The 25,654-nt window shown below is 51.0% G+C and overlaps 1 protein-coding gene across 1 annotated transcript in view; it reads left to right on the forward strand.

Annotated features, from left to right (window-relative positions):
- Positions 1-8,893: 8,893 nt before the first annotated feature.
- Positions 8,894-25,654, forward strand: part of GABRA3 (gamma-aminobutyric acid type A receptor subunit alpha3) — a 55,238-nt gene continuing 38,477 nt past the window's right edge. The window contains exons 1-2 of the mRNA XM_041484667.1: positions 8,894-8,982; positions 12,978-13,099. Coding sequence (XP_041340601.1) covers positions 8,894-8,982; positions 12,978-13,099 — 211 coding nt within the window. The remainder of the gene's footprint in view (positions 8,983-12,977; positions 13,100-25,654) is intronic.

The raw sequence follows: 25,654 nt of genomic DNA on the forward strand, positions 1-25,654 counted from the left end.
AGCGCTGCGGAGCCCGGCGGGCTCCGGCCGCCCCCCGAGCCCCCCGCCGGGGCAGCCGGCGCCGGTGAGTGCGGGCGGGTGGGCGGCGGGCGCGTCCCCGCTCCCCCGGGGCTCCCCGAGCATCCCCGGCGGGGGCGGACGCGGGGGGCAGCGCGGAGCCGGGCCGGGGATGGGATGGGATGGGGCTGCCGGGGGCTGCGCCGGCCCCCGGGTATTGTCTGGGGGTCGCGGACAATAGGCGGAGCGAGGAGGGAAGGGGGGGCTCGGCGGGCGGCCGCGGGTTCGGAGCATCCCTGCTCCCGCGGCAAGTCCCGCGCGTGTCGGTCCGGAGCGGAGCCGTGCCCCGGTGCCCCCCGCCGGGCATCCAGCCCGCCCGGCTGGCGCTGCTGTCTGGAGAACGGGGAGAGCGGCTGCGGGGAGAAATGCCTGGAGGAGGACGATCCTGAGCCCCCCTGGCTGGAGCCGGACGGAGAATGCAGGGGAAGGGCTGAGCGGGGAGTAGGGAGCAGGAACGCAAAGTCAAATTTCCCCCTGAATCCTGAAGCCAGGCCTAACGGGCACAGATGCTGTGTTGGGCTGTGGAGGGAAAGGAGTTTTGGGGGCTGCAGTTTCTAGTGCTGGTATGAGGGGAAAGGGGAAAAGAGCTCTAGGTCTTTTCTCTTTCTCCCAGAGTTACTAGGACTGAGATATGGATCATTAAAAAGGAATAGCCTAATGCAATTAAGTGGCAGACAGTCCCCACCGCAACACTTAGCCATTGTTCCTCACTCTGCCTTCTGCCAGAATGGTTCTCGCCTGGACAAGAGAAGTACAATTGAACAAATAGTTCATTTCCCTGGCCAATTGCATCTGTAGTGTCTCCCTCGAATCTGCTGCTGACTGGCTGCAAATGCAGCAGCGTCCCCAGACAGAAACAGAGCCAGGACCCTCTGGTGAGATTCCCGCTGCCGTGGGCTGGCAAGAGCAGCTCCCAGTGGCTGCTCACCCGAGTTGTTCTGATGGCAACAGCAGAGCAGGTTTGCTCCCTCACCTATCCATCCCCAGTGCCCTTCTGGGGAGTGCAAAGAGGAAAACCAGCAGGTGCTGAGGCAGGACCAGCCCACAACTGGAAGATGCTACTTGTGGTTCAGGCAAGTCTTCTCCTTTCAGTAGTCTGCCTCTTAACTTTTTCCGTGCCCTGGAGGATTTTGAGGGGTTTTGAGGTGATGCTGTTTCAGTGGAGTTTGGCCAGGCTGCCCTTCAGCCTGTGCCCGTGGTGCCCGGGTGCCCCGCAGTGCACAGAGGCAGCAGTGCTGGAGCCTGAGCCTGCTGCTCCTTTCCGAGACAGCTCCGAGCAGCTGGAGGGATTGCGGCTGCACCTGGGCCCTGGGCACACGCTGGCCTGGAGGCTGCTGTGTCCTTTCCCTGGAATCTCCTGGTTCTCAGCATGCAGCCAGCCCGGTGTGTGGGGAGGCACAGATGCATTGTCTGCACTGCTGCGAGACACCCTCGGCACAGGGGGACGGCTGCTTTCCCTCGCTTTGGAGCTTCTTATCACAAGTCTGCATCATGGAGCTTTTCTCCTTCTGTTCTTTCTCCTTTCTTCTCCCTTTGTCTGTAGACTGCCACCTGTCCCACTTCACTCTCAGCTTCTCCTTTGCCTTTTCCTGCTTAATGTGTTCTTTCACCTCAGGTTTTTTTTTTGTGTCTAAGTAGACCATGTTCTCTTCAGCCTGCTTCTCTCCACACTGGAGACAGAGCCCAGCCCCTCATCTCAGTCCGAGTATTCCTGCCAACTGTTTACAAAAAGTAGCACAATACCCAGGCTGAACACTGACATAATTACATACCCAGCCAGAGAGTGTAGTAAATAATCCAGCTTTTCAGGCTTTTGCCCAGTGGTGAGTCTTTTGCCATCTCCTCTGCCCATGGGCTAAATGTATTATACTTGGCTTGCATTCACTCATATTCTGGAAGCACGGAGGCAGCGCAGCCGTGTGTGGCACAGAGTGGATGTACAGGGATGCCTTGCACCATACACACTCCCCGTGCCTGTGTGCATCCTGTGTCTCTGGCTGTTCCTGGGGCCAGGCTCTGACAGTGGTGCTGGGCTCCTGTGGGGGCTGCCAGGGCAGGGAGGCTGCTGAGGTGTGGGGATTGTTCTGCCAGCGAGGGGAAGATGACTCTGGGGTGAAGGTCAAAAGTGCCAGCAAAAAAACCGTAGGGCTTGGTGCACAGTGTTTGCACTGCTGGCCAGTTTTCCAGAGGTTGGTGTGTCTGTGGAATTGCAGATGCACAGAACTGTGAATACTGTCAGCACGGTTGTATTTCCAGTTGTGATTGTGAGCCTGAGTCTGTCTGCAGTTGCTTTGATTGTGAGTCAGTCTGTCTGCAGTTGCAGTAGCTGTGAATCAGTGTCTGCCTGTAATTATGTGGGTGAATCAGTGTTGGCTTGTTACACTATGAGTGCAAACGGTTTCCCATAGCAGTTGTGGGTGTGAATCACTCTACAGTCCCTCTGGATGTGTTTTTGAGTAGAGAGATGCAATACTTGGATTAATTTTGTTTTGATGAGGAAAAACTGTCAAGCGGCTTCTCATTTTGGAAAATTAAAGCTGGGCTGGGAGTTGGGCACAGACCTTATTCCTTCTTTACCAGCAGAACAACTTACAGAAGAAATCCACTTTAAGGCTTGCTCCCAAGATTTACATGTTGATCTAAACGTTTAATTTCTTTGCCTGGTGCCTCTGCTTCCAAGTGTCTTCTTCTGCTGGCGTCCCTTGCAGAGCTGCCGACAACACATTTGATAACCATCACATGTGCCTCGTACCTTCTGTGTGTGGCAGATTCACAGGAAGGTTGTTTATGGCTCCTACAGTGCCTGTGTGTTTGCAGGGACGAGCCAGTGTGTGCCTCTTGGGTAGGTGAGCACAAACATTTCCATGCTCAGGAGTCGAGGACTCTGTGGTTCCTCTGCCACACGCCCCTCACTGCGAGCCGGGGCTGTTTCTCTACGTAGGTGGCAAACAGCAAGTTGGATTCAGGTGGATGGAGGTGCTGCTGCCTGTTTCTTGGTCTCTGATTTCTCTAAAACGCTGTAGCAGCTTCTGGCCTTCAGCAGCATCTGTACAGCATCAGACAGCGCTGAACTAGAGGCAAGCTGAAGAAATCCGGGCGACCTCAGGTGATGGAAGCAGAGCACTGGGCTGGATCCAGGCTCCCAAAGGCAGCCTGGCCCTGTGCTGGCTGCTGCAGGTAGAGCTGGGAGCTGGCAGGGCTGGGCTGGTGAACTGGGTGTCTGTGCCCGTGCTGTGCAGCACACACGGGCGTCCCAGCCAGCTCATTTCAGAACAAAGGGATGCAAACAGCCTGGGATGCGAGACAGGGGTCTTGTGAAACACCACAGCGCCTTACTCAGCCATTTCCGGGCTTCCAGATGAACTGTGGCTGCTCATTGCTGCCCCTGCCCTCAAATGAAAAGATGTTTTTGTTCCAAGGGACCCTCCTTTTTAGCTGGAGTGACTGAGAACTGAAGAAAACCCTCCCCAGCAGGGACACAGGGCAGCGTGTGCCTCGCCTGTGTTTATTGCTGCTGCACTGAGCACTTGCTGGCTGCTGTCTCTGCAGAGAGAGCTTGGAGCTTTGCTCAAAGAGGCATTAAAGAGGCACAGCAGTGGTCACCAGAAGCCTGGTGTGCTCACAGAGGGCCAGGGACAGCTGGACAGAGCCCAGCCTGTGCAGGCTGGATGATTCTGTAATCCTTGAGGGGTGTTGAAGAACCTCTCCTGCTGCCCGGGACCTGTTTTGGAGAGCCTCCAGTGCAATGAGGAAGGGCTATAATGAGCTTCTTGTGCTGTGCAAGTGCTCCTAAATTTGGGGGTAAATATGCAGGTGTTGTGAGGTCACCTAGAGCGCTGTGCTTGGCTGTGCTGCCGTGCAGGTGGGCAGATGGTGCTTGACATCACCAGGGTCTGGATCACCCTCTTCTTCCTGCACGGAAGTGCTTTGATCCTGGCTTTTGGGCTGAGGCTGCCTCTTCTTCCCAGTCCAATTTCCAGCTGGCTCCCAGCATCAGCTCCTCACTGCACAGCCCTCCCTGAGATACCTGACTTGACAAAAGATGTGCAGCTGCTGCAGGTCCTGGGGGCTGAGCGGGAGCTGTCAGTGCTCTGCACCCCTCCAGCTGATGCCACTGATATCCATGCATGGCACCACAGGTGGACAGCATCTCTGGGTGCAGTGCTGGGGCAAATTTGTCCTTTGGGCTGGTTTCTGAATGCTGTCTGCCTGGTGAGACTGTTGCTGAGAGAATCAGATGGTTCCCCTGGCTGTGCATCTTCCCAGGAGGCAGTAATTTGGGTGAGATGCCCATGTGACTCTCACAAATGTGCCCAGGTGGGTTTATGGGCCTCTTCTGCCTTCATTTCTTTTCTGGTGATTGCAGTGTCCCCCTCTCTGGCCGTTCGCTCAGGTTTTTTTGCAATTTTATCTTTCAGTCTCCACCTCCAGCGTTCTGTGTCTCTCCCTTGTCAGCAGTAAGCCTGTGCTAATCACTCTTTCCTAGGAAGGCACTTCAGAATATTTAATGGTTTCTAGAATAAGGATTTCTGGGAAGATCAGGCTCAGCGTGCCAAGTCAGGAGATACCCAATGTTGGCATAGCTACTAGGGTACCTTGCTGATTTGGAAGTTTCCAGCACTTTTTTTGGTTCCCAAACCCACTTCAGTGTGAGCAGAGACTGGAGCATGTCACTGTCATGAGGCAAGGAAGGAAGGAAGCTTTTCCAACTCCTTGTTCACAGCACATCCAACAGGAAGACTGTATTTCCCTGGAGTGCTGTTGTGCTACGATGCTCTGGAGATTGGACATATTGTCTTGGAGAGGAGTGGGAATGTTTGTGAAGCCCTTAGGTGTGTGCTCATAAAGACACCTGCCAAATTCCATGTGTGGTGAACTTCAAGTATCACTGGATTCCAGCTGCAGGGTGTCAGCAGAGCTCTTAGGAAAATCTGCATTGGATTCAGCTGTGGAGGTTACCAGCAACTGCACAATTAGTGCTGAGTGCATTTGCTAACTGTGCCGTTAAGGAGTGAGCAGTGGACAGATGGAGGAAGGAAGAAGTGCAGGGCTGCTCTGAACACACACCATCCCTCCAGACTCCATCTTGCACAGACACAGAGCAGAGCCAGAAGCTCCGGGGAAGATGTTCTTTAACTCATATGGAAGCGGGGGTCAAGCCTAAAGAGTTGTACCACTCTTTTCTGAGCTTGAAGATGTTGGTATTCTGCACTTTTTTTCTTCATGGACACTGTGCAGTTATCCCTTCAGCAAGTCCTAGTAAGAGATTTGGGTTTTTTTTCCTTCTTTGAGGCTGTTAACAGCCCATTAATATTCCTAAACCCTCGCTTGGTTACATGCAGTTAAATGCACGTTGCCTGCATCCTCCCTCCCCTTCCCGAGGATCAGGGATCCCTGCAGGTATTCAGATCAAGGCGTTGGCTGATTCAGAGCTTTCCTGAGTGGGAAGTGACAGCTGAATAGCCTAGCACGAGGACAGCCCCAGCACGGCTGGAGGAGCTCCAGTGCTGCTTTTCCTGAGGCACTCTTGTGGGTGCTCCTATCCCTTCCCTGTGCACCAAGGGACCCCTTTGCCTGCTCTGCCAGCAGCACCCTCTCCAAGAGCTACTCTTGCGTGCTAAAATCTGAGGAGCTCAGTTACTGGGCTGCTGAAACCTTGAGAGTTGTTTTACACCCTGATTTTATTAGGGAGGCTGTGTGGCCAGCAGCTGTTGGGCTCCTAAAGCACTTGCACCAGTTGGGTTCTTGTGTGTGCCTGTGGCTAGGCTTGCAAGAGCCCCAGGAAAGGGGAGAAGTGGTGCTGAGAGCTGCTGTGCCATGGGAACCACACTAGGATCTGGCTATGGGGAGCTTTGAGTGATGCCCTGAATTGCCTGAATGGTGAAATCTCCTCTGCAAATCCTCCTTGTATTCCCCAACACATTTCCTGCTTGGCAGCAGGGTGATGAGCAGGGCTGGCTCTGCTTCTCAGTCCATCTCCAAGTGTGAAGCAGCCACAGAATGGGGAAAATGCCCTACAGGCTCTTCTGACCAGCTTCCCAAGAAAAACACAAAGCATGGAGCAAAGGAAAGTGGTAGGATACAGTGCCAAGCTGTTCTCCAGGCTGTGTTGTCCTCCCCGAGTCCCTGAGTGCAGCCACAGCAAAGCCCCATTTTGGGGACATTCTCAGTGTGAACAAACTGAGACGTGACTGGCAAAATGTCTGCTTGGTAGTGAAAACAGAGTTTTCTCCCAGTGCAGGTGTGTAGAGCTGGTTCTGATGCTTCAAATGAGACTTAAGCACAAATTTGACTTAATTCAAGCACCCTTGTTGTCCTTGGCTAGCATCTTCCTCATCAGATCTATCCAGAGTAGAAAATGAGCCTTCATCTCCGTATAATATTGAAGGAAAACTCTATGAACAAGATTTGGTGAAAATTCAGTTGTTAAAAGCTTCTTGGCACAGACAGGACACACCCACATGGAAGGTGTTCTGGATTTTGTCACTGTTCCTGACCCCCCAAATTACCTTGTTCCTCCGTTTTCTGGTACTCTTGTTTTTAAATCTTCACTTGTGCACCAACAGTGGAAAATTTGACCCACCCATGCTTTCACCCAATCTGATAAAGAATGGTCTCAAATGTTCTACAGGAGCCACAACAGTTCCTGCAGAGCCAGAAGGCACCTGCTGCAAATCCAAAGTGTCTTCATTGTGTGGGGATCCCTGGTCAAAGTCTGCTGGCTGTGCAAATTCTGCCCAAACAAAGCATTTTTGAAATCAGCAGTTGAATGGGAAAATGTTTATTTTAGTGAAAATTTTCAGTGGTGTTTTAGGGAGAGGAGAGGACAGACACCAATGGTTCTTTTATTTTTGAAATTTTTTCATTGTTGTTGCTTTTGGCTAGTATTTGAAATTGCCTTAGGAAAAAAATATCAATTAAATACTATTGTATAATATGCAAGTTGAAATGAAAGGGAAAAGTTGAAAGGAAATCTGTTGAGAAGCTGCTTATTGAAGAAGTTCTGAATTTGCCTTGTAAGAAAAATCAACATTTTCTCTGTCCTTGTTGTGATTTGGAACGAATTCTCCCCAAAACATTGGAATTTCCCACAGAACAGATGTTCAGTCAGTTTATTTCTGCTTCATCAGCAAATACTTGGATTTCCAAGACTGTGTGTCCCTTCTCGGCTGGAAAGTGGGAGAGCCAGAGGGGGCATCCCAAAACAGAGCTTTTCTCACCAGAGCCATGGGTGTGTCCATGCCAGAGCATGAGCTTCCCTAGGGGGCTCAGGTGGAGTTCTGATTAATAAAGCCTGAGCACACTGTGCCTAAATTAATCTGTGCATTAATTTCTGCAAGGATTTTATGTGACTGATGGGGAGGAAGGTAAAGGTAACTAGGGCCAAATGCTGGCTTTGTTGGTTGGGCTTCTTTTCCCCCTTGTGCCTGCTGTTAGTGAGTATCTTGCCAGAACAAAGGCTGAGGTGGGTGGTAAGGACTGGTGGTGTCTGGCTCTTACCTTCCGCCTGCCTGGCAGCTCCTGTGCTCCTAGAGCTGAAAAACAAGGATCAGGCACAGCCTCCAGGGAGACTGTAGGACCTCATTGCTGTGGGGAGACCAGCTAAATGCAGAAATGTGGTAAAACACATGGCCCAGCCTGGCCTTGTGCCTCTTCTCCAGGTACACACTGAGGACATGTGTGCTCTCCAGGTGTTTCCATGCTGCTGGGCTGAGCCTTCTGCACAGGAGCTCTGCTGGGAGCTCTCTCCCACGTCCCTGTGCAGAACCCCCTGCTCCTTGGCAGCACCCAGGCAGTTCCCCTGCCCCTTCATGCTGGGCCAGAATTGCCATCCAGCTGCTGGGGTTTGGCTGTGCAGCCAGCACCTCCTTCAGTGCTGGAGGGAGCTGCCTGAGGCTCTGCAGCGTTCAGTGGAGAAATCCAGAGGTCACATTTGGCTGGCACCAGCACCTTGCCCTGGTTTCTGTCTGCTGTGATTGACTGGAGCCTTCACTGCTGGCTCTGGGGGCTCAGAGTGGGGCTGGCTGTGCCTGGCTGAACCCCCTGGGTGGCAGACAGGGAGCGTTGTGAGGGGGAGATGTCACGACAAGCTGTATTTATCCAGGCTGTTGCTTGGCAGTGCTGCTCCAAGGTGCATCAACATAATGAGATACATAAAAGGAGAAGGCAGTTAAATGTGCAATAACATCACAATAAAAGTAAAACTGAGCATTAATGAAAACTCAGAGCACACTAAGTGTAGTATCGTCGAGCGCTCCCAACACCTTGGGCCTCGGTGGTCAAACTTAATAATAATTTCTGGCAGTGTCATTACCGGAATTAAATGAGGGTTTAACTGTCTAGAAAAAGATGTTGGGGGAAAAAAAATGGGTCTTCAGACTTCCCAAGTGGTTCTGCTTTGTGGATGTCACCGAGGTAGCAGAGGTACAAAGGGCAGGGGCTGCTGCAAGGGGCAGGTTGTGGCTGAGCCTGCAGGGTGAGGTGGAGGAAGAGCCAGTGTGGTTACTTTCAGGAGTGAGCTTTGCACTTGCTGCTGAAGCACCTGGGGAGCTGCAGGGTGTGCTGTGAGGGCAGGCTGAGAGTTTTAATGTGTGTGCCTGCTTGGCTCTGCCGTGATGCAGCTTGCCCAGGGCCAGCAGTGCTCCAGGCCACAATGCTGCCTTTGGCTCTTTCAAATAAATGCAGGACCCCAGAAATACTGACAGCTGCCCAACATGAAAAACTGAACTATTTGCTTTTCCCTAGTAACTGAAACCTCTTTTCTCTACTCTCATTCCCCTCTGTCCCTCCCTGGCAGGTTTGGAGGCTCGTTTTGCAGCGGCTGCACACTGCCACCATGGCACCGAGGCTCCCAGGAATGGGGCCCTTCTCCCTCCTCAGCCTTGGAGTCCTGGTCCTGCTCCTGGCTCTCCCTGCTGATGCTGGGTAAGGTGGTGAGTGCTGAGCTGTTGGCCAAGGCTGCAGTCCTATAACTGAACTTAAATATCCCGGGATCAGTATGTGTATGAAGCAGTCCAGGGCAAAGCACTAAAGGGTCTCTGCTGTGCTTGACCCTCCTCCCCTTGTCCCCATCCCCATGCCTTCCACCCAGGGGCTGTTCAGTCCCTAACGTGGCTGACACTGGCATTATTTGAGGTGCTCTCACTGAGATCAGTTGTCAGCGTTTCTTGCAACAAAACCTATTTTCAGATTTGGCTTCTGCACAATTCATTCTGGGCAAGGACTCTGCTTGCCTGAGTTTTAACCTGGAAGAGAGATTCTCCCCACCCCATTTAATATTTTAATAGTATTTTAAAGAACAGAAAATCAATCTACTTCATCTGTTTGGCTGTTAATGGTGTAATGACCCACGGGCAGCACACCTGACCTGCTGCAGCACCGGGGTTCTCTGCCACCCTGCCTGCTCTCCTGTGCCTGGGTGTGCAGGCTCTGGCTGTCCTGGCAAGGAGGGTGCTGCTGCCAGCCTCACCTTCCCAGCCTCTGGGAGCTGTGTGGAGGGGATGAAAGCCTGTTAGTCCGTGACTGCATCCCACCAGAGCCTTTGCTGGGTGAGCTCGGGGAGCCCTTTGAGGAAGGACAGAGATGTGGGGAAGGAGGAGCTCTGCACAGAGGGACAGAAATGCAAATAATACATGACTTCTATAAAACATTTAGAAAAGCCTTTAGAGTGCCAGGTATGGACACTGAAATGCTGTCTGCTGAGTTACAAGTCCAGAAGGGCTCAAGGATCTTCATGCATGAAAAGGTGTTGGTGCTGCCCTTCCCGCCCTGTCCTGTCTGTTCTGCTTTGTCTGCTTGGATTTGACTTTGCAGCTTGCCCTGCCCTGTGAGTGCTGACCCTGCACGGGCAGTCAGCCCTGGCCTCTCACCCCATCCCCACAATGGCTGTGGGGCTGTCCCCACGCCCTGTGCCTGCAGATCTGCCGTCCCCACTGCTGCCTTTTCCTTCCCACCAGAGATTCACCAGAACTGCTGCTCCCTCCCACCTGCCACGCAGGGATTGCTCACAGCACTGGTCCCCAGGAGGATTTGCTTCCCAAATTGTGTGCAAGGGGACCCCTGTGCTGATGTGGCACAGCTCCCCAGAGAGCCTGTGCACAGGTGGCAAGGTAATGACTTTTCCTCAAGCCTCTCCTAATTAAATTTGCTGTAAACCTCTGTCCTTCCTGCCTAGAGGATTTTAATTATTTTAAAACCTTGATCCCACACATCTCTTTGCGGTCCCTTTATGCCTAGCTAAAGGGCAGCTTTAGCTTTATATTAAGGTGAGGTGAGGCAGCCCAGAGCTTTCCTGGGAAAGGAATTATTAGCCCAAATCAGGTGCCAGGCAGAGGTGCTGTTGGCTCTCCCCTGCCTGCACCTTCCCTTGTCCTGCCTACGCTGCTCTTCCCCCAGCACCTCCCGAGTGAATCCCACACTGCTCACATTGAAGTCAAACCCTCAAACGTCAGGCTAAGTAAAACAGCTTTGAAATTTGTAAACTCATTTTTCCCATCACTGCTGAGCCTCCGCCAGGAGTTCCTTCACAAAAATCCATCCTCTAGCTCTTTATATTATGGGTAATTTTTAAAGATAGCTTATAAAACATTAATGAATGAGCTTTTCATGAGCATGCTAGCTATTCATAAGTTATAGATGGTTATATACTCATCAGCAGACTCTGGGACAGATTGCTTTTAACCATGACATCTATTGAAAGCTGGTACAATTGAAACCCTACTAATTACTGCAGGCATGTTAAATTTCTCAAAACTCTTCTTACCTGCAGGGAGTTCAAGTCCAGATGAAAAGCCAAAACCAGCATTTGGATTCAGCTGGAAATCTTGGAGGCTGTGATGCAGTTTGTAATGTCAGATGTGTTTTGATGTTTGGATCTGGCAGGTTGCATTAGGGCTGGGTCAGGTGTTATCCCAACCACGCCTTACCCTATGGAAAATGGAATTTCAGCACTGTGTTACCCTCCTGGAGACTCAACTTCCCGGTTTGACTGCTCCTCCAGATGTTGCTTTGCTAAAAAACAGAGGCCAAGTGATCCTGTGAGAGGTGGGATGTGCCCCTGGAGAAGTAGACCTCAGGCACTTGAAAGGAAATTTCCCAGAGTGTTTGGTCAATGAAACCAATGAAAATTAATGTCAGAATTGCCCAAAAGGGAATATTTCAATTAACTGCAGCATTCTAAATAGTATCGATTCAGCCTGACTCTAGAAGTACCCATACCCTGCTCTCAATTTTTCCTCTTTTGCTAGGAAATACTCTTTGCACTTCTTTTATCTTACAGAATCTGGGTTTTCTGTTGGGTGAACACTTTGGTAGAGAGCTCCAAACCAGCTCTTGGTGCTTGTCACCTTACTGACACTTGACAGTGTATTTACAGGTGCACCAGCAGTGTCAGGGGTAACCAGTCGGACCAGATGGGATGCGTCAGGATTAAACTTTGAACTCCTTAAATAATATTCCTTTTTCTGTAGTTTTTTGTTGGTTTTATTATTTTTTCCCCCAGTTATTTCATGATACATGCTGAAATCAGTGGCTGCCACACATCAAAGGACATAAGGCTGAGGTGGAAATGAAAGGAGAAGTGTTAGAAAGTGACAATTTGCAGGCTTTTCTTCCCCCAGCATTACATTTCTGATGGTCAAAGGTGCTGTCCTTGGTAAATGGAACCATGATTTCCATGCCCACCCCCTCTGGTCTGTGGCATTCATGGTCTTCCTCTGGCCAGTGCTCCACAGTTATTCACCTCTCCATTTAGTGCCAATTTGCCAGTCAGAGCTTCCCTGCTCCCAGGGGGCTCCTGTAGCTGCTGCTGAGCATCCCTCTGCTTCAGCTGCCTTTTTTCCCCTGCCTGGCTGGGCTTCCTCAGCCACCTCGCTGCCTGTTTGTGCCTCTTAATCTTTCTTTTTGCCTCATTTGTCTCTCTGTTATTTCCTCTTCCATCTTCCTTGAAAACTCTTCATCTCTATAGATTTTTCTTTTTGTTTTCTGTTACTTAATCTTCTGCCTTTCCATTTGTTTTGGTCCTAACAGCTATTTCTGCTGGGGAAAGCTGTGCTTGAAGCCACAGCACTGCTGCTCTGTGCCATCTGAAATCTCTTTTATAGGCAGGTGGTTCCAGAAGGACTCACAATCTCCTTTTCTGTTGATTGAAAGGGAGACACAAAATGCAAATGTATTACTTGAGCCCCTTGTGTTTGCAAAACTGCATTGAAGATTTTCTTCAGTGAGATGTGCTTTTTCAGAGGAATTTACTCCTTATTTTATTCCACCTGGGGCAGAATGTGTTCTGAGGAAATCATCTTGTTTGGGGGCTTCTAGGCTTCTTGTGTTGAGCAGAGATGGGAATGTGGAAGCTCATTTGTTTTTATAAGCAGGGAAAGTTCAGCAAACTGCAGAGGTGGTTCACTAAGTGTTTTAATGATGAGGCTTTAAACCTGTTTACTGAATTCTTATTTTTCTGTCTCCCCTCTTCCCTGGGGCAGAGATCTTTGAAATGGCTCAGTCTGCCAAATACCTGGTGTCACTTCTTCCATGCTGCCTGTAAGGAGATAGTGGCAGTTCAATAACTGAGCTTCCCACAGCCTCTGCTCAGAAAATGCCCATTTTTAGGGGCAGGCAAGGGATGCTGGGGCATTCTTGTTAAAATAGGGCTCCTAAACCACTCCCCGTGGTGCAGTGGTGGATCCCCCCACGGTGGATCTGAGCAGGGAAAGGTGGGGAGGGGACAGTGGGGAGCTCTGTGAAGACAGAGGGGAGCTGATCAGAAATGCCCTGTGGTGCGTCCTGCAAACACACGAATTTACCAAAACCAGAGCCCCATCCTGCCCTTCAGGCCCTTCCCTCCCTGTAGCTCTGGGAGCATGCACGGTGTAGATTTCCCCTCTAACCTTCTCTCCTGGTTTCCCCCCCGCTCCCTGTGCCAGGCTCTCTCAGAAGCACGTCTCGGACGTCGTGGATGACAGCAAGGACAACATCACCATTTTCACACGCATCCTGGACAGGCTCCTGGACGGCTACGACAACCGCCTGCGGCCTGGCCTCGGAGGTCAGTGGTGCTTCCTGCAGGCTTCAGCAGGGACAGGCAGCACACGTGGCTTTTGAATGACTCTGGCACTGCCAGGAGGGCAGGCTGTTCAGTGCCAGGCTCAGTTTGGGGCTGTTTCCCCGTTTTGAGGCTGTTTGGTTGTTGGGTATGTCGTGGGCTGAGAGGTGTGAGCCCCGGGGTGCTCTGTGGCCTGTGACAGTGCAAGGACAGGCCTGCAGATGGAGCAGCTGGGGGTGAACCTATTCCTGCTATCTTAGAGGCAGGAAAAAAATAAATTCCCTTTCAGAAATGCTGATACATTCATTGAGGGGCCGGAACGTGTCCAGAGAAAAGATCTGGACATAACTCTGATGAGGAGCAGCTGAGGAGCCCAGCCTGGGGAAAAGGGGGGACATTCTCACTTTTTACAGCTCCCTGAAAGGAGGTTGGAGCCAGGTGTGGGTCAGTCTGTTCTCCAAGGAAACAAATGACGGGACAAGAGGAGATGGCCTCAAGTTGCACCAGGGGAGGTTTAGATGAGATGTAAGGAAAAACTTTTCACAGAAAGGGTTGTAAGGCACTGGAAAAGGTTCTCTGGGAAATGGTAGAGCCAGCATCCCTGAAAGTGTTGGTGTGGCACTTGAGGACATGGGTTAGTGCTGAACATGGTGGTGCTGGCTGCACAGTTGGACTTGATGACCTTTTCCAACCTGAACCATTCTGTGGCTCTATACCACCGGCTTGCAGAACCTTCAGCTCGTGTTGGTGTTGATTTTAGTCAGTTTGCTTTGCTACAGAGCCTCTATCTCCACATCTTCTCAGTTATTTCCTATGCAGCTGTCACCTGGCAAGCTCTCCCCCCGTGCTGCTCTGGGCACCGGGCACTCACCCAGGCCCTGCTGCCTCCTGAGCTGCCTTCAGCACTGCTGCCAACACTGCTGCTGCTGCAGAGCTTCTCTGCAAGCTACTGCACTTGTCTGAGGTGCCTCAGAAGGAAAAACCATGGCAGCCACCTTCCCACCTAATGCCTAGAGCTACAGTCAGCATGACCTAAGGGGGCAGAAGAAACAGGGAGATGTGTGGGGAAGAGAGGTGTGAGATGAGGGGATGTGGGTCTGGATGGTTTCCTGGTGTGTTGTTGCTGTGGCAGAGGTGGCCCCTCTCAGCTGAGTGTCCCTGGGGCTGCTGAGGGGATGTCCCTGCACTGCTCTGGGCTCTCCTGCTCAGCCAAGGTGTGCTGATTCCCACCCAGAGCTGGAGTCACCACCTGCTGTCCCATTTTCTGCAGGTCCTGCTGCCAAGAGCTGCTTTCCTGAGCTCTTGCATGCTGATGGGATCTCCTGGAATGGCCCTTTCCTTCTCCAGAGCATCCCTGCCTCCTCCCAGCCCCGTGCCCACCTCTGTGCCACAGGCCCCTGCCCTGCAGCTGCCCTGTGAGACCATGCCAGACCTGGGCAGGAAGGGCTTTTCCAGCGAGCATCCTCACCTCTGCTGTGCTGCAGGACCCAGGCAGGAAAGGGTTACAGTGTCTGCATAAGCAATCAGTCAGTTTTATTGCTTTTGTTGCTTGTTTCTTTCCCCCAGAATTAACTGTGGTCCCACTAATAGCTTTGCTTCCTCAAGTCTCCCCGATGGCTGTATTGATTTAAGTGAAACAAGTTCTGCACGGGGACTGAGGGGCATTTATGCTCACTGTAGGCTCAGCTGCAGACAAGCCTGCTAAGTATTAACAAGAGGAGTCCCAAGAGCCCCTTGCTGGGGAAGTTCAAACCTTTCTTGGAACATCTTTGCTCTGTTGCTTTAGATCCTTTAATAACGTGTTTAACATAATAAATTGCCTTTGCCTGAGCCAGCCCTTGCGTGTTTAAAGACTGCTTTCACCTCTGAGTTCCCCTGCTGAGGCACTGTGGCAGACCCAGGTGGGAGGTGCTGATGGGGGCTGCAGGTTCTGGGGGCTCTTGACTGGCAGTGAGTTGTCCTCTGTGTGTGGAGCAGCCTGGTGAGCCAGGCTCTCCTCAGTTTTGGTTGTTTTTGCCAAGGCTGAAGCCTTGCAGGTCTCTCAGGAGGAGAATTAGAGGGAAAGACCTCTCCCACTGCTGCTGGTGGACAGAGAAGCAGAAGTGGTCCTGCTGCAGGCTCCAGAGTTTGGGGTTAATGGAAGAGCCTGGGGTGGCAGTCAGCAAGAGGTGGGCTCCTGCTGTCCAAGGCTGTGTGAGGGCTGGGAAAGGGAATTGCCTTGCTCCCCATGAGCAGCGGTGCTGCACTGGGACTGGGCCATGGACAAGGAACATTGGTTTTCCTGTAAGACAGCACTGGACAGTCCCTGTAGTCTCCCCATTTCCCTTGGGAATGTCTTCCGTTGTTTTTCTGAAGATGTCAGACAAGAGCATCCATACCCTGCAGTCCATGGAAAGGGCAGATGTGGTGCTCTTGTGTCCACACCAGGCTGGTGGAAGGATGGAGTTCCCTAAATTGTGTGTAACCTGTGTGAAGCAGGACATGCAGGCTCTTTGCCTGGCTGGTTTTCCTGTTCTGAGTGAGATGGCCCTGCAGACATTTGGGACATGGAGGGCTGAGCAGAGTTTGGGGCTGCAGCACCTCTCAGGGCTCTGCAGTGCTGTGTGTGCTCAGCCCTGTCCCCTCCTTCAGCTCCCTGTGTGCCAGGAGCCGAGCAGTGTTTGTTTAGACTTTGGGAGAAGACACTGTGTAAGCAACAGAGTGTTAATGTGGTGACTTCTCCCCTCAAGATAGCCTCTTTGTATTTATTTTCTTATCCCCTCTGCTTTCACCATCTGCTGCCACCCACTCTAATAGCTGCCATGCCAGAGCTCCTCTTCCTGCCAGGATGCTGCAGACACGAGCTGAAGCAAGTGCTGAGGCTGCTCAGGAGTGCCTGCTGCTGCAGAGCCAGCCTCCAGGTGAGCATGGCCCTGCCTGCTGCTGCTGCCCCAAACAGGACACATCCAGCCCAGCCAGGAGTCCTGCTGTCCTGTGGCAAGGGGCAGATTTGTGAGCACACTTCAGAAGAAGAAGAAAGGCAGGGGAAGGTGGCTGTCAGACCCCTTCTTCTGCAGTAACCCCCTGCAGCACTGGGGACACAACCATTTGTGTCACAGTGTCTGGCAGGAGGTTTCTCCCTGGCTCTGCCCACTGAGAGAGGCCTGGATTCCTCTTAGGAGCAGAGCTGAGTCTTTTGTTTGGCCTCATGAGCACAGAAAGACAGTCCGGGCTCGGGGAAGGGGTTCTGCATAAACAGAACATCTTCTAGGGCTCAGAGTGGGGCAGGAGAGGAAGGAGCTGTCAGCACAAAGGCTGTGTTCCCCCTGGGAGAACACGGGGCAGATTGGTTATTAAATCAGGAGGGAACAGCAATGGATCCTGAGGGAATGGAGACATCTGCTGTCATGGCCAACCTTGCAGGATCAGAAAATGTCCCAGGAGAGCTTCTGTGGGCAGCATGGGCCTCTGCTCCTGGTCTGGAGCTGTGAAGTCTCACAGATCCTCTGTGAAGTCTCACAGATCCTCTGCCCAGCCCGCAGGGGCTGAGGTGGGAAGTGTCTGTCTGCAGCTCTCAGGTTCTCCTTGCTGGGGCTCCCTGCAGAGCCTCATTTATGCACCTGGAGCTTACCTGGAGCTCCCAAGAGCAGGAGAGGGGAGATGTGGCCAGGAGAAGGAGGTGGAACTGCCTGACCAGGGGTGAGATGTCCTGTGCCCAAAAAGAAGAGATGCTCAAGTAGTGGGATGAAGATGAAGGGACCACAAGAGATTCTTTGTGAATGACAGATGTACAAAACCACCCTGTGTGTCCTTGCAGTCCTTACAGGGACACTGTGGTGTCCAGCACAGTGACCATGAGGGAGAACACAGAGTTTGGGGGTTCCAGGGTCAGTGGTGCTCCCTGGACAGCTGAACCTCCTCTACCTTAGTTCCTAATTGATGGCATTTGGGTCCTTTGTGCTGCAAATGAAACAGAGCCATCCTGGGAATGCCTGGGCAGGACCAGGAGGGGACATTCCCAGGCTTTTCCTTCCTTACAGCCTCGAGAGTGCTTTAAATATGCTTTGGCAGTGTAAGGCTATTACTGCTGGAGGAGGAGCCATGTGGGACCTTTCCCCAGCTGTTTGCAAAGCAAACGGGTGTTTTTCCAGCTCAGACAGAGACTGGCTGTTCCACAGGGCCAGGAGTGTGCCTGAGGTACATTTGGGGTGAGGAGCCCGGAGGGCATCTGGACAGTCTCTGTATTGAGTGGTTGGGAAGCATTCCAGAAAACTGCTGGGCTTTTCCAGGGCATGCCAGCAGGGAAAGATTTTGCCCCAAGGAAGAGGAGAAGAGAGTAGGATGCTCAGTTTTCCAAAAGATGAGTTGTAAACATCCTAGATAAGCCAGTTTCTCCAATTGCAATTAAAAAGCAATTTGTACCATGTTAAGCAGCCAGGCTGGGATCAATGAGTGTTATCCCTCCTGGATGCAGCATGACTGACAAGGTAACTCGTGGTGTTTCCTTGAAGCCTCCACAGCATCTCTGGAGTCCCTGACCAGCTCAGCCCTGCTGAGGGGGTGATGGCTGCTGAGCATCCTGCCAGGCCAGCTCTGCACCAGAGCTTCTGGACAGCTGAGGTTTGGGAGCCTCCTGAAGTGTCCGTGGGGTTCAGCAGGACCAGCAAACACAGACACCTGGACTAAAGCATCACAATTCTCCAGGCAGGGCAAGGCCCTTCACCCCTCGGGTTCCTTCTTCCTTGGGGACAGGGTGTGGCACCCATTCCTTGTCCCTGGGGTGCTCCCATCCAGGCAGAGGGGAGGCCCAGGTTTTACCCTCCCAACTGGGTCTATCCAGAGGGTGAAAGCAACCCAGGCTCCCCTTCCTCTTCTCCACTGTGCTGTTCTTTGGTGCCAGCACCTCCCAGCCCGCGTTGGGCTCGAGCAGGACTTGGTGCAGTCAGGGCCTGCTGCTCACAGCAGGACTCAGATCAGGGGTGCCCACCTGGCCTGTGGTGCTTTTTCTATATCCATACTGTGTCAGCTCTGTCTTGCCAATGGTTTAGATCTACAGCCACCTGTTAATATTTATCCTGCTGTTGTATTTCCATGATTATTTTGTCAGCACAGTGCACCTTGGTTGGAGTTTCTCTTGTTTCCTCTTTCTGCGGTGCCATGTCTCTTCCTGCTCTTTTAATGCTGGTGTGGTTTGGCAGGATGGCTCCTGAGGAACATCTGTATCCCTGCCTGGCCACCTGTATTTCACTAATTCAAGTGCTGATGGCCAGCAGGGTTTGGATTTGGGTTCAGAGCAGCTCCCTTTAGGTTGAGACATTCCCAGGAGATGCTTGGTGTGCTACAGCTCAGTGCATCTGTCGTTTTGGCCTGACCTCCTGCAGGTGAGGACTTGTCTGTTGCTGTGGGAGCATTAAGGCAGAGGGGCCGAAATAATTAAATTACAGAATAATTAAATTACAGAACTACCTTCTCTTGAAAGTGCAGTGCTCTCCAAAATGAAACAGCAAGACCTTACCTGCCTGGCAGGATCCAAGAAGAAATCTGTTTGCAGTGACATTAACCTATAACAGTGGTAAAAATTGTTAAATTGTCCAGATTGAAGTTTATGGAACTTTTATTTCCTAAAGTCTGGATGAAATGTTGAAATTGACCTTTTCACATGTGGATAGGTTTTTCACCTGTGTGTGATAAAACTGCCTCATAACCATTATCTAGACCTACTGTTTGTGTGAGAGAAACATGAGATGACAAACAGAGTTGTCCTCTGTTGTTTATTACAATTTCTAGGGTTTCGAGTCTGTGTTTAATCTGTTTTTCTGTCTTAATGTTCCACTTCTCCCAACTTCTCATCTCTTCTCTCTGATCTGACTTCATGCTTTGTATTGATTACTCCAGGGAGGAATTTGATCCTTTCTTAGAAAAAAAAACCCAAAATCCATGTCTTATCTCAGATTTTTGTCTCTGTCTGAGCTTCCTTGATGAGTTTTAATTTGAAGCTGAGGCATTGCCTGAACAGCATTTCCTTCTGTTTACCTTTCTGGGCAACGGGGACCCTGCTCTGCTCGTCAAACTTCTGAAGTCAAGATCTGTCTGTGAACAAATTAAAGAAAGGTTGTCTTCCCCTCGAGGGCAGCTCTCTGAAGGCAGCTTTGCTGTGGATTTGCAGAGCCCTGGTGCTCTCCTCTCTGGCACAGAATTCCTGGTGGAGTTGCTGTTTAAAGCCCTGGTGCACAGCTGTGTGTGAAAAGCCTTGCACACATCAGAAGGCAGGCGAGGAGCACGGCCCTGACAGCTGTGCCTAAGGGTGGAAGTCTTCTCTTAAATAAGTTATGAATGTGCTGAGGGCAACAAGCCTGTATCAAAGCTTCAGGGATGTCACAAGAACCAGGGAGGGGTCAGGAATCCAGTGTGAAAGGAGGTAGATTGCTTTTGGTGTGAAACACCTGGCTTTGGGTCAGCACTGGTGCTTTGGGGGCATCTGGCAGCTGCCACTGCAGAGCTGTGAGGGGGTCACCACGCCAGGTCTGTGCCTGCCACCCTTGGAAAGGCCAGTCATGTGGCCAAAATCCATCACCAGCTGTCCTTGTGTGCACCCTCCTGGGCTCTCCAGAGCAGCCCAGCCAAGCCCCTAGGCTGTGGGGCAGTGATTTGTGAGAAGGAGAAGTGTTTCTCCTGCTCCTGTGGTGCCTTTTTTAGCTGGTGCCTTCCCTGGCTGCGTGTTTCCAGCGAGGAGCTGCTCACCCTGCCATGCACCCACACGTGTAGGCAAGAAGATCTTCCCCAGGGGGCAAGAAATATTTCCAGGAGAGGAAAGCCACCTGGAGGGGTTTTTTTGCCCCAGTAATATGTACTGGAGTATCTCAGAGCTCCAGTGCTGGCTCAGACACCTGCAGTGAAGCAGTGTGAGCGTCGGGCAGCTGCTCCCTGCCCGAGGGGGAGCTGTGGATGTGTCAGAGATGGGATGATGGTGTTTGTTTATAATGACTCTGGAAGGCGATAGCTGATGTTTCAGCATGTTGAACATGTGTTAGATGGGTTTAAGAACATTAGTAGATGATGTTATAGATGGCTATAAACTGCTTGTGAGGATGTCTTTATTGATCTGTTGGACTATGGCAGCTTCTCCTTTATTAGAAATTCCATTCGTTCAGGCCCATGTAAAGGATTTATAATGGGGCTTTGATATGGATTGAGAAATAAGATTTTTTTATTGGATGTTATGGAGTTTAAAAACAACTTTAATTGGTTTGTTCTGGGAAGCTGTTGGTGAAACAACTGGTCAAATACTGAGGAAACCACAGCTATTTTATTTGTTGAGCTAGAGGATAAAATGTTTGCAGCATTTCATGGAGTAATATAGAGGTATTGTTTATGTCTGATGAGGCAAAGTCATTGATCATGTTGGTGGTGACTTTCAGCCCTGATCCATCTGAAGAAGCAATCAAATCACATCTATCTGAGCCCCCTGTGGAGGGGGGATTAATGCTGCTGCTTCAGACCTGTTAGCTTCTTAATGCTGTTCCATTTATTTAAAGGTTATTGTTTGATTAAATAAAAATACTGGAGTGTTTGTGAGGGTGGAAGATGCATGGGGCTTTGGGGAGTGCTGCAAGGCAGTGAGGCTAAACTGTGCAGGGTCCCTTAAGCAAAGACTATTAAAAGTCAGAGGGAAATACCCTGTTGCAGTAAGTGGCAAAACTCTCACCTGGTGGGGCAGGAATTTCCTGTAATATTTCTTTGTCTAATAACTTGTAACTGAACTTTAAAAATGTGTCTCTGAAGGATGTGCAGCTAATGTTTATTAAAAAGAAAAAAAGAGTGCTTGTGGAGTACTGACAATTATAGGCACAGAGTATAGCCTAGAGAGGGATTTTAATCTGCAATTTGCATTGTGAGGAAAGGACACCCCGTTCTCTTTACCTTCTGCAAGGATATAATTCGAACCAAAGTGTTGAGAACAACAGGCATAGAAGAAGCATATGATTTTTTTTCCCCCCTCTCCCAACCTGCTGGAAAATCCTATTGATGACAAAGTTCAGGCTGAGTCAGTGGATGGAACAACTCGTGACTGGAGCGAAATAAATTGTGTCTGAAAAGCCAAGATGCTGTTTCAACGACTCAAAAGCCATTCCAGACAGCTCTGGTTTGGAAAGATCAGTTGTGATACGAGAAACTTTGCTGAGGAAAGGGTCTGAGGACCATAACAACTGCCCAAAGCACAGCCATTGGCTGTGCACGGTGCCAGAGGCTCTGCACAGGGATTGCTGCATCCCTCAGAGCTCTTGTTGAGCTAGAGGATAAACTTGAGGAAGTTTTGTGTCCATACAGGCCAGATCAGGGTGTTTTTTTGCTGTCCTGCATTCATTCTTACCCATCTGATTTCTTTTCTCATCATGTGGATGTCACTTTAGCCAGCTGTGACCACTGTGCTGCAAAAAATGAAGGTACAAACTCTGTTGGGTTCCCCCCACCAAGTTGTGTTTTCTGTGAAGGGTCTGTGCACATGTGGGAATTGAATTCCAGGTTCTTGTGCGTGAAAGATGAGAGCTCTTTCCTTTGGAGAGATGCACCTGGTCTTGCCTGAGTTTGAAAACACCTTTTCTTAGAAAAGGGCCTCTGCTTTCATGAGGAAGGGTTAAAAACAAAAGCATGAAATCTCCTTTCTTCTTCTCTGATCAATCTAGCCATGGCTATGAGAGGAGCTTTCTGATAGCTCCTCTTTGTCATGTCATGTCAATACCATTAAGTCCACTTTGGCAAGGGAAGCGATGTATAATTAATCTGCAAATCAGTAAAGAGGACGTGATTTTTATACAAAGGAGAAGGACTTTACCTGCAGAAGGCTTTTTGTGGGCATGGCCAGGCTTGGATGGGACCTCCTTCAAGCATCCCTGTCCCAGCAGCTCCCCTGTGTGACACACCTTCAGTGGAGCCCATTTGCTGCCCTCCAGCAAAGGGACTGAGTCAACAAATTAATGGCAACCAGGTAGGGCAAGGCTGAGGTTAGGAGTATGCAAGTGCCCCTGAACACCTGCCCAGCGAGTTGGTTGAGCCAGAAAAATATCTTTAGCACTTTGCCTCCATCCACTGGTTTTGTTGTTTTGGGGTTTTTAAAGCTTTGGCTCTATTGGAATTATTATTATTTTGATGCAGAACGCATTAAAAAGGGAAAAGGAAAAAAAATCCAAGACCTATCTGGACTGATTTGTTCCCAGAAAGATGTTCAATTTTGTATGTATAATTGAAAGGGGCTAAATATAGCTGTATTAATATTTATGGGCCTTATGTTGGAGTCAATACAAGAGTTGCTGTTCAAGGCAATTAAGCTTTACCTTTTCACATGTAGGATTTCGGTGTTTGGAGATGACATTAGTGGTGTGACCTGCATCCAAGAGAGAAAACACTAAAAGCATGCCACCATCTGTGGAGTATGATACCCTGTATTTAGTGCTGTTTGCTGACAGGCAGTTTGTCTCCAATGAGGCTGATCTCTCCAGGGCAGGGCTGCTGTCTTAATAGCAGGGAAATCAGGGAAATCAGTGCTCTGGGAGGCTTGCAGGAGAGCTGGTCCTGCTGTGTTTTGGGAGGATCTGAGCCACGGGCCTCTGGTGACATCACAAAGTGGGGATTGCCCACCTCTGCTGCATCTGTAGCTGCTGGGGATAAAGGGAAAACCACCATGGTGGCACTTGATGGATCCCGTTTGTGCTCACACCACCCACGCCCTAGAGCTGGAGCACGGGAAATGTGACTGTGGGAGGGCTCTCCATGCCCTGTCCCAGGGCTCAGGCTCTCTGTGCCTGTCTGCAGGGCCAGTCACAACCTTCATGTCACCAAAGCACCAAGAAAGCAAATCCTGTCCGGGCTCTGAGCCGCTGTAGGGAGCGTGTGCACGGGAATTAGGTCGGGGCTGTAACGATGAAAACAAGTCAGTTTGCATGAATAACAAAGGCAAAGTGATGGTGTGCTGGATTTCTGAAGCACTGCCTTTCAAGAGAAGGGTATCACTGGGAAAACACGACAAGAATCCTGGCAGTGGCTGAATTGCCCTGCATTGCTGCTTTTTGGGAGCTGCAGCTCCTCACTGCTCCAGTTAACAAAGAGCTGTTGGATGCTGTAAAATCTCTCACTGATAGGGACTGTCTGAGTCCTGCCTGTCTCCTAAATTTGATCAATGTGTCAGGCTTTTTCTTTTTTCCATCTGGCTCTGGCAACTGCCTTTGGGAAGGAGGGCTGCAGCAAGGAGCCTTGCTTGGGGTTGACCTGCCCTCCCCAGGGCTGCAGGTGGAGATTGTCTCTGTGATGCTGATCGTAGTGCTCATCCCTTCTCCAAGGACTCTCAAATCCTGAGTGGGTGTGTTTCTGTTCTTTCCCTGGTACGTGGTGTGTTTTGGTAGCTGGAAGCCTTTTAACCTCCTTCAGTAACCATCAGGGGGGTGCATTTTCCAAGGATTTTCATTAGCTTTAGCTGCTGGAGCACAATGGCTGCTTAAACAGGGATGGAAAAGTGGAAATCAGAGGGCACACCTGCCGAGGAAAAAATGGGGGCCATGCTCTCAGTGGTGGAAAATGAGTTTTCAACTCCAAGTGGCCCTTTGGAATTCCACCTCACTCTGGGGATTTGCTCTGGGTGACGCTGACCTTAGCACTGGTATTTCCAATTACTGATGACATAATCCTTGCCCAAAGGTGCTGGCTCCAGAGCAGAGGAGTTTTCCTTGGTGTGCCTGTGAGTGAGCCAGTCCCACCTCATCTCTGTTCCTGAACAAGGGCAAGCCAAGCCATATATTAAGGAACAAGGAAATTGCACCAGTTAAATTTAAAAAACTCATTTAGCTAAAGCAGTGTAAGCGCCCATGAATATTTATCTGATGTTATGGAAGCGTGCGGACTCCCACCTACTTTATTAAATTGATTTTCAATAAAAATGCAAGTGGAAGACATTTGATTAATGGCTGGTGGGACAGGACAATTAATGTGAAGTCTGGAGTCAGCAAGAAGTGTCCCCTGAGCCTGTGTGTCCCTGCTCGAGGCTGGGCTAAGAAAATGTTTCTAAACTCCTCCAAGGGACCACAGCAATGTTTATCCGTGTGGTTTCTCAAATGGAGTGAACAGAAGCCAGTGCATGGTTTTGCTGAGGTCCTGACCTTGAAGCTGGCATGTGATGTTTGCTCCCAGTGTTCTGATTTTCCCTGATTTTCCTTGCTTTTCCCATCCCTCGGAGCAGGCTGCACCCGAGAATTAAACCCAGCAGCGAGCTGTGGCGCTCACGCCGGGTTTGAGTGAGGCTCCCTGGGCCTTTGCATTTAAACATGCCTGGGATTAGCTCCATCAGCCTCCAGATCTGCTCAGCTCCTACCAATTTCCTCGCTCGGATTTGTCTCCTGCAGGAAGGCAATTTGGAGCTGTAACGTTACAGCTCTATTAAGGATCTCCAGCGCGGTGTCCCGCCGGGACCCTCGCGGCGCTGCCGCCGCCTCTTTCTGAGGAGCTGCCGGGAGATGCTGATCGTGGGCCAAGTGAGGGTTCCTGGGATGGCATCCTGCTCACTGAGGGCACCTGAGCAGCCCTGCAGGGCCTGGGGGCTCCCCTGTCCCAAAGGGCAGCAGAGCTGGGGGCTCCTTGCAGCCTGGAATGGAAACTCTCTGCTGGGGTCTGGTGAAAAACCCCTGGAAGCTGCTGTGGGAGGGGTGTTACATCTCCTGCTCTCTGCAGGGTTTGCAGAGCCGGGGGTGCAGGGGTTTTGGGGTGATGGTTAGAGGCAGGCAGTCTGCCTTGGTGGGGTAGGGAAGGCTGGGGTTGGGCAGGGAGGTGGCTCCATCTCAGCACCCCTCAGCCCCACACCTGTGGGGCACAGAGAGGCACCACAACGCCGTGAGCCACTGAAGGTGCTGCGCAAGTGGCACCAGATAAACAGCACCTGAGGCATGAATCCTTCCCCCAGCCAGGATGGCGGCCCCATGCCCTGCACTGGGGAGCAGGATGAGCACCTCGATGCCCTCAGCCCTTCCCAAGGGGCACATGGCACCCAAAGGGCTCCAGCCAGATGGCACAGGGAGAGCATCCAGGGGCAGGGAGCTGCAGGCGCTCCTGCTGCTGCACCTCCAGGATGGAGAGGCTCGTGCAGTCTCTGTTCTGCAGCACTTTGGGGTTTTCTCTACATGCAAATGTGGCAGCAGGGAAGAGGCACAGACACTTCTGGCACAGTTGGGCACTCCCCTGCTGTGCTTGCTTTGCTGGGGAGCTGGGCATGGACAAGAGTGATGGGAACAGAAAGGAATTAAAGAGGAAAAAAAGGGGGGAGCAGATGCTGGGGATGGACAAGAGTGATGGGAACAGAATGGAATTAAAGGGAAAAAAATTGGGGAGCAGATGCTGGGCATGGACAAGAGTGATGGGAACAGAAAGGAATTAAAAAAAAAATAAAAGGGAGTAGGTGCTGGCAAATAACTGCATGGCAGAAAAAGAGAGAGAGAGTTGTGGTTGAAAACAGAAGCTGAGGAAAGGCAGATTGGCAGGCAGCATATTTCTGGAGACAGCTTTCTCCTCTGTAGGCTGAGTCACCTAAGAAACGTGTCA

The sequence above is a fragment of the Pyrgilauda ruficollis genome, unplaced genomic scaffold, assembly GCF_017590135.1.
Source record: "Pyrgilauda ruficollis isolate IOZ18807 unplaced genomic scaffold, ASM1759013v1 scaffold67, whole genome shotgun sequence".
NCBI classification, from domain to species: Eukaryota; Metazoa; Chordata; class Aves; order Passeriformes; family Passeridae; genus Pyrgilauda; species Pyrgilauda ruficollis.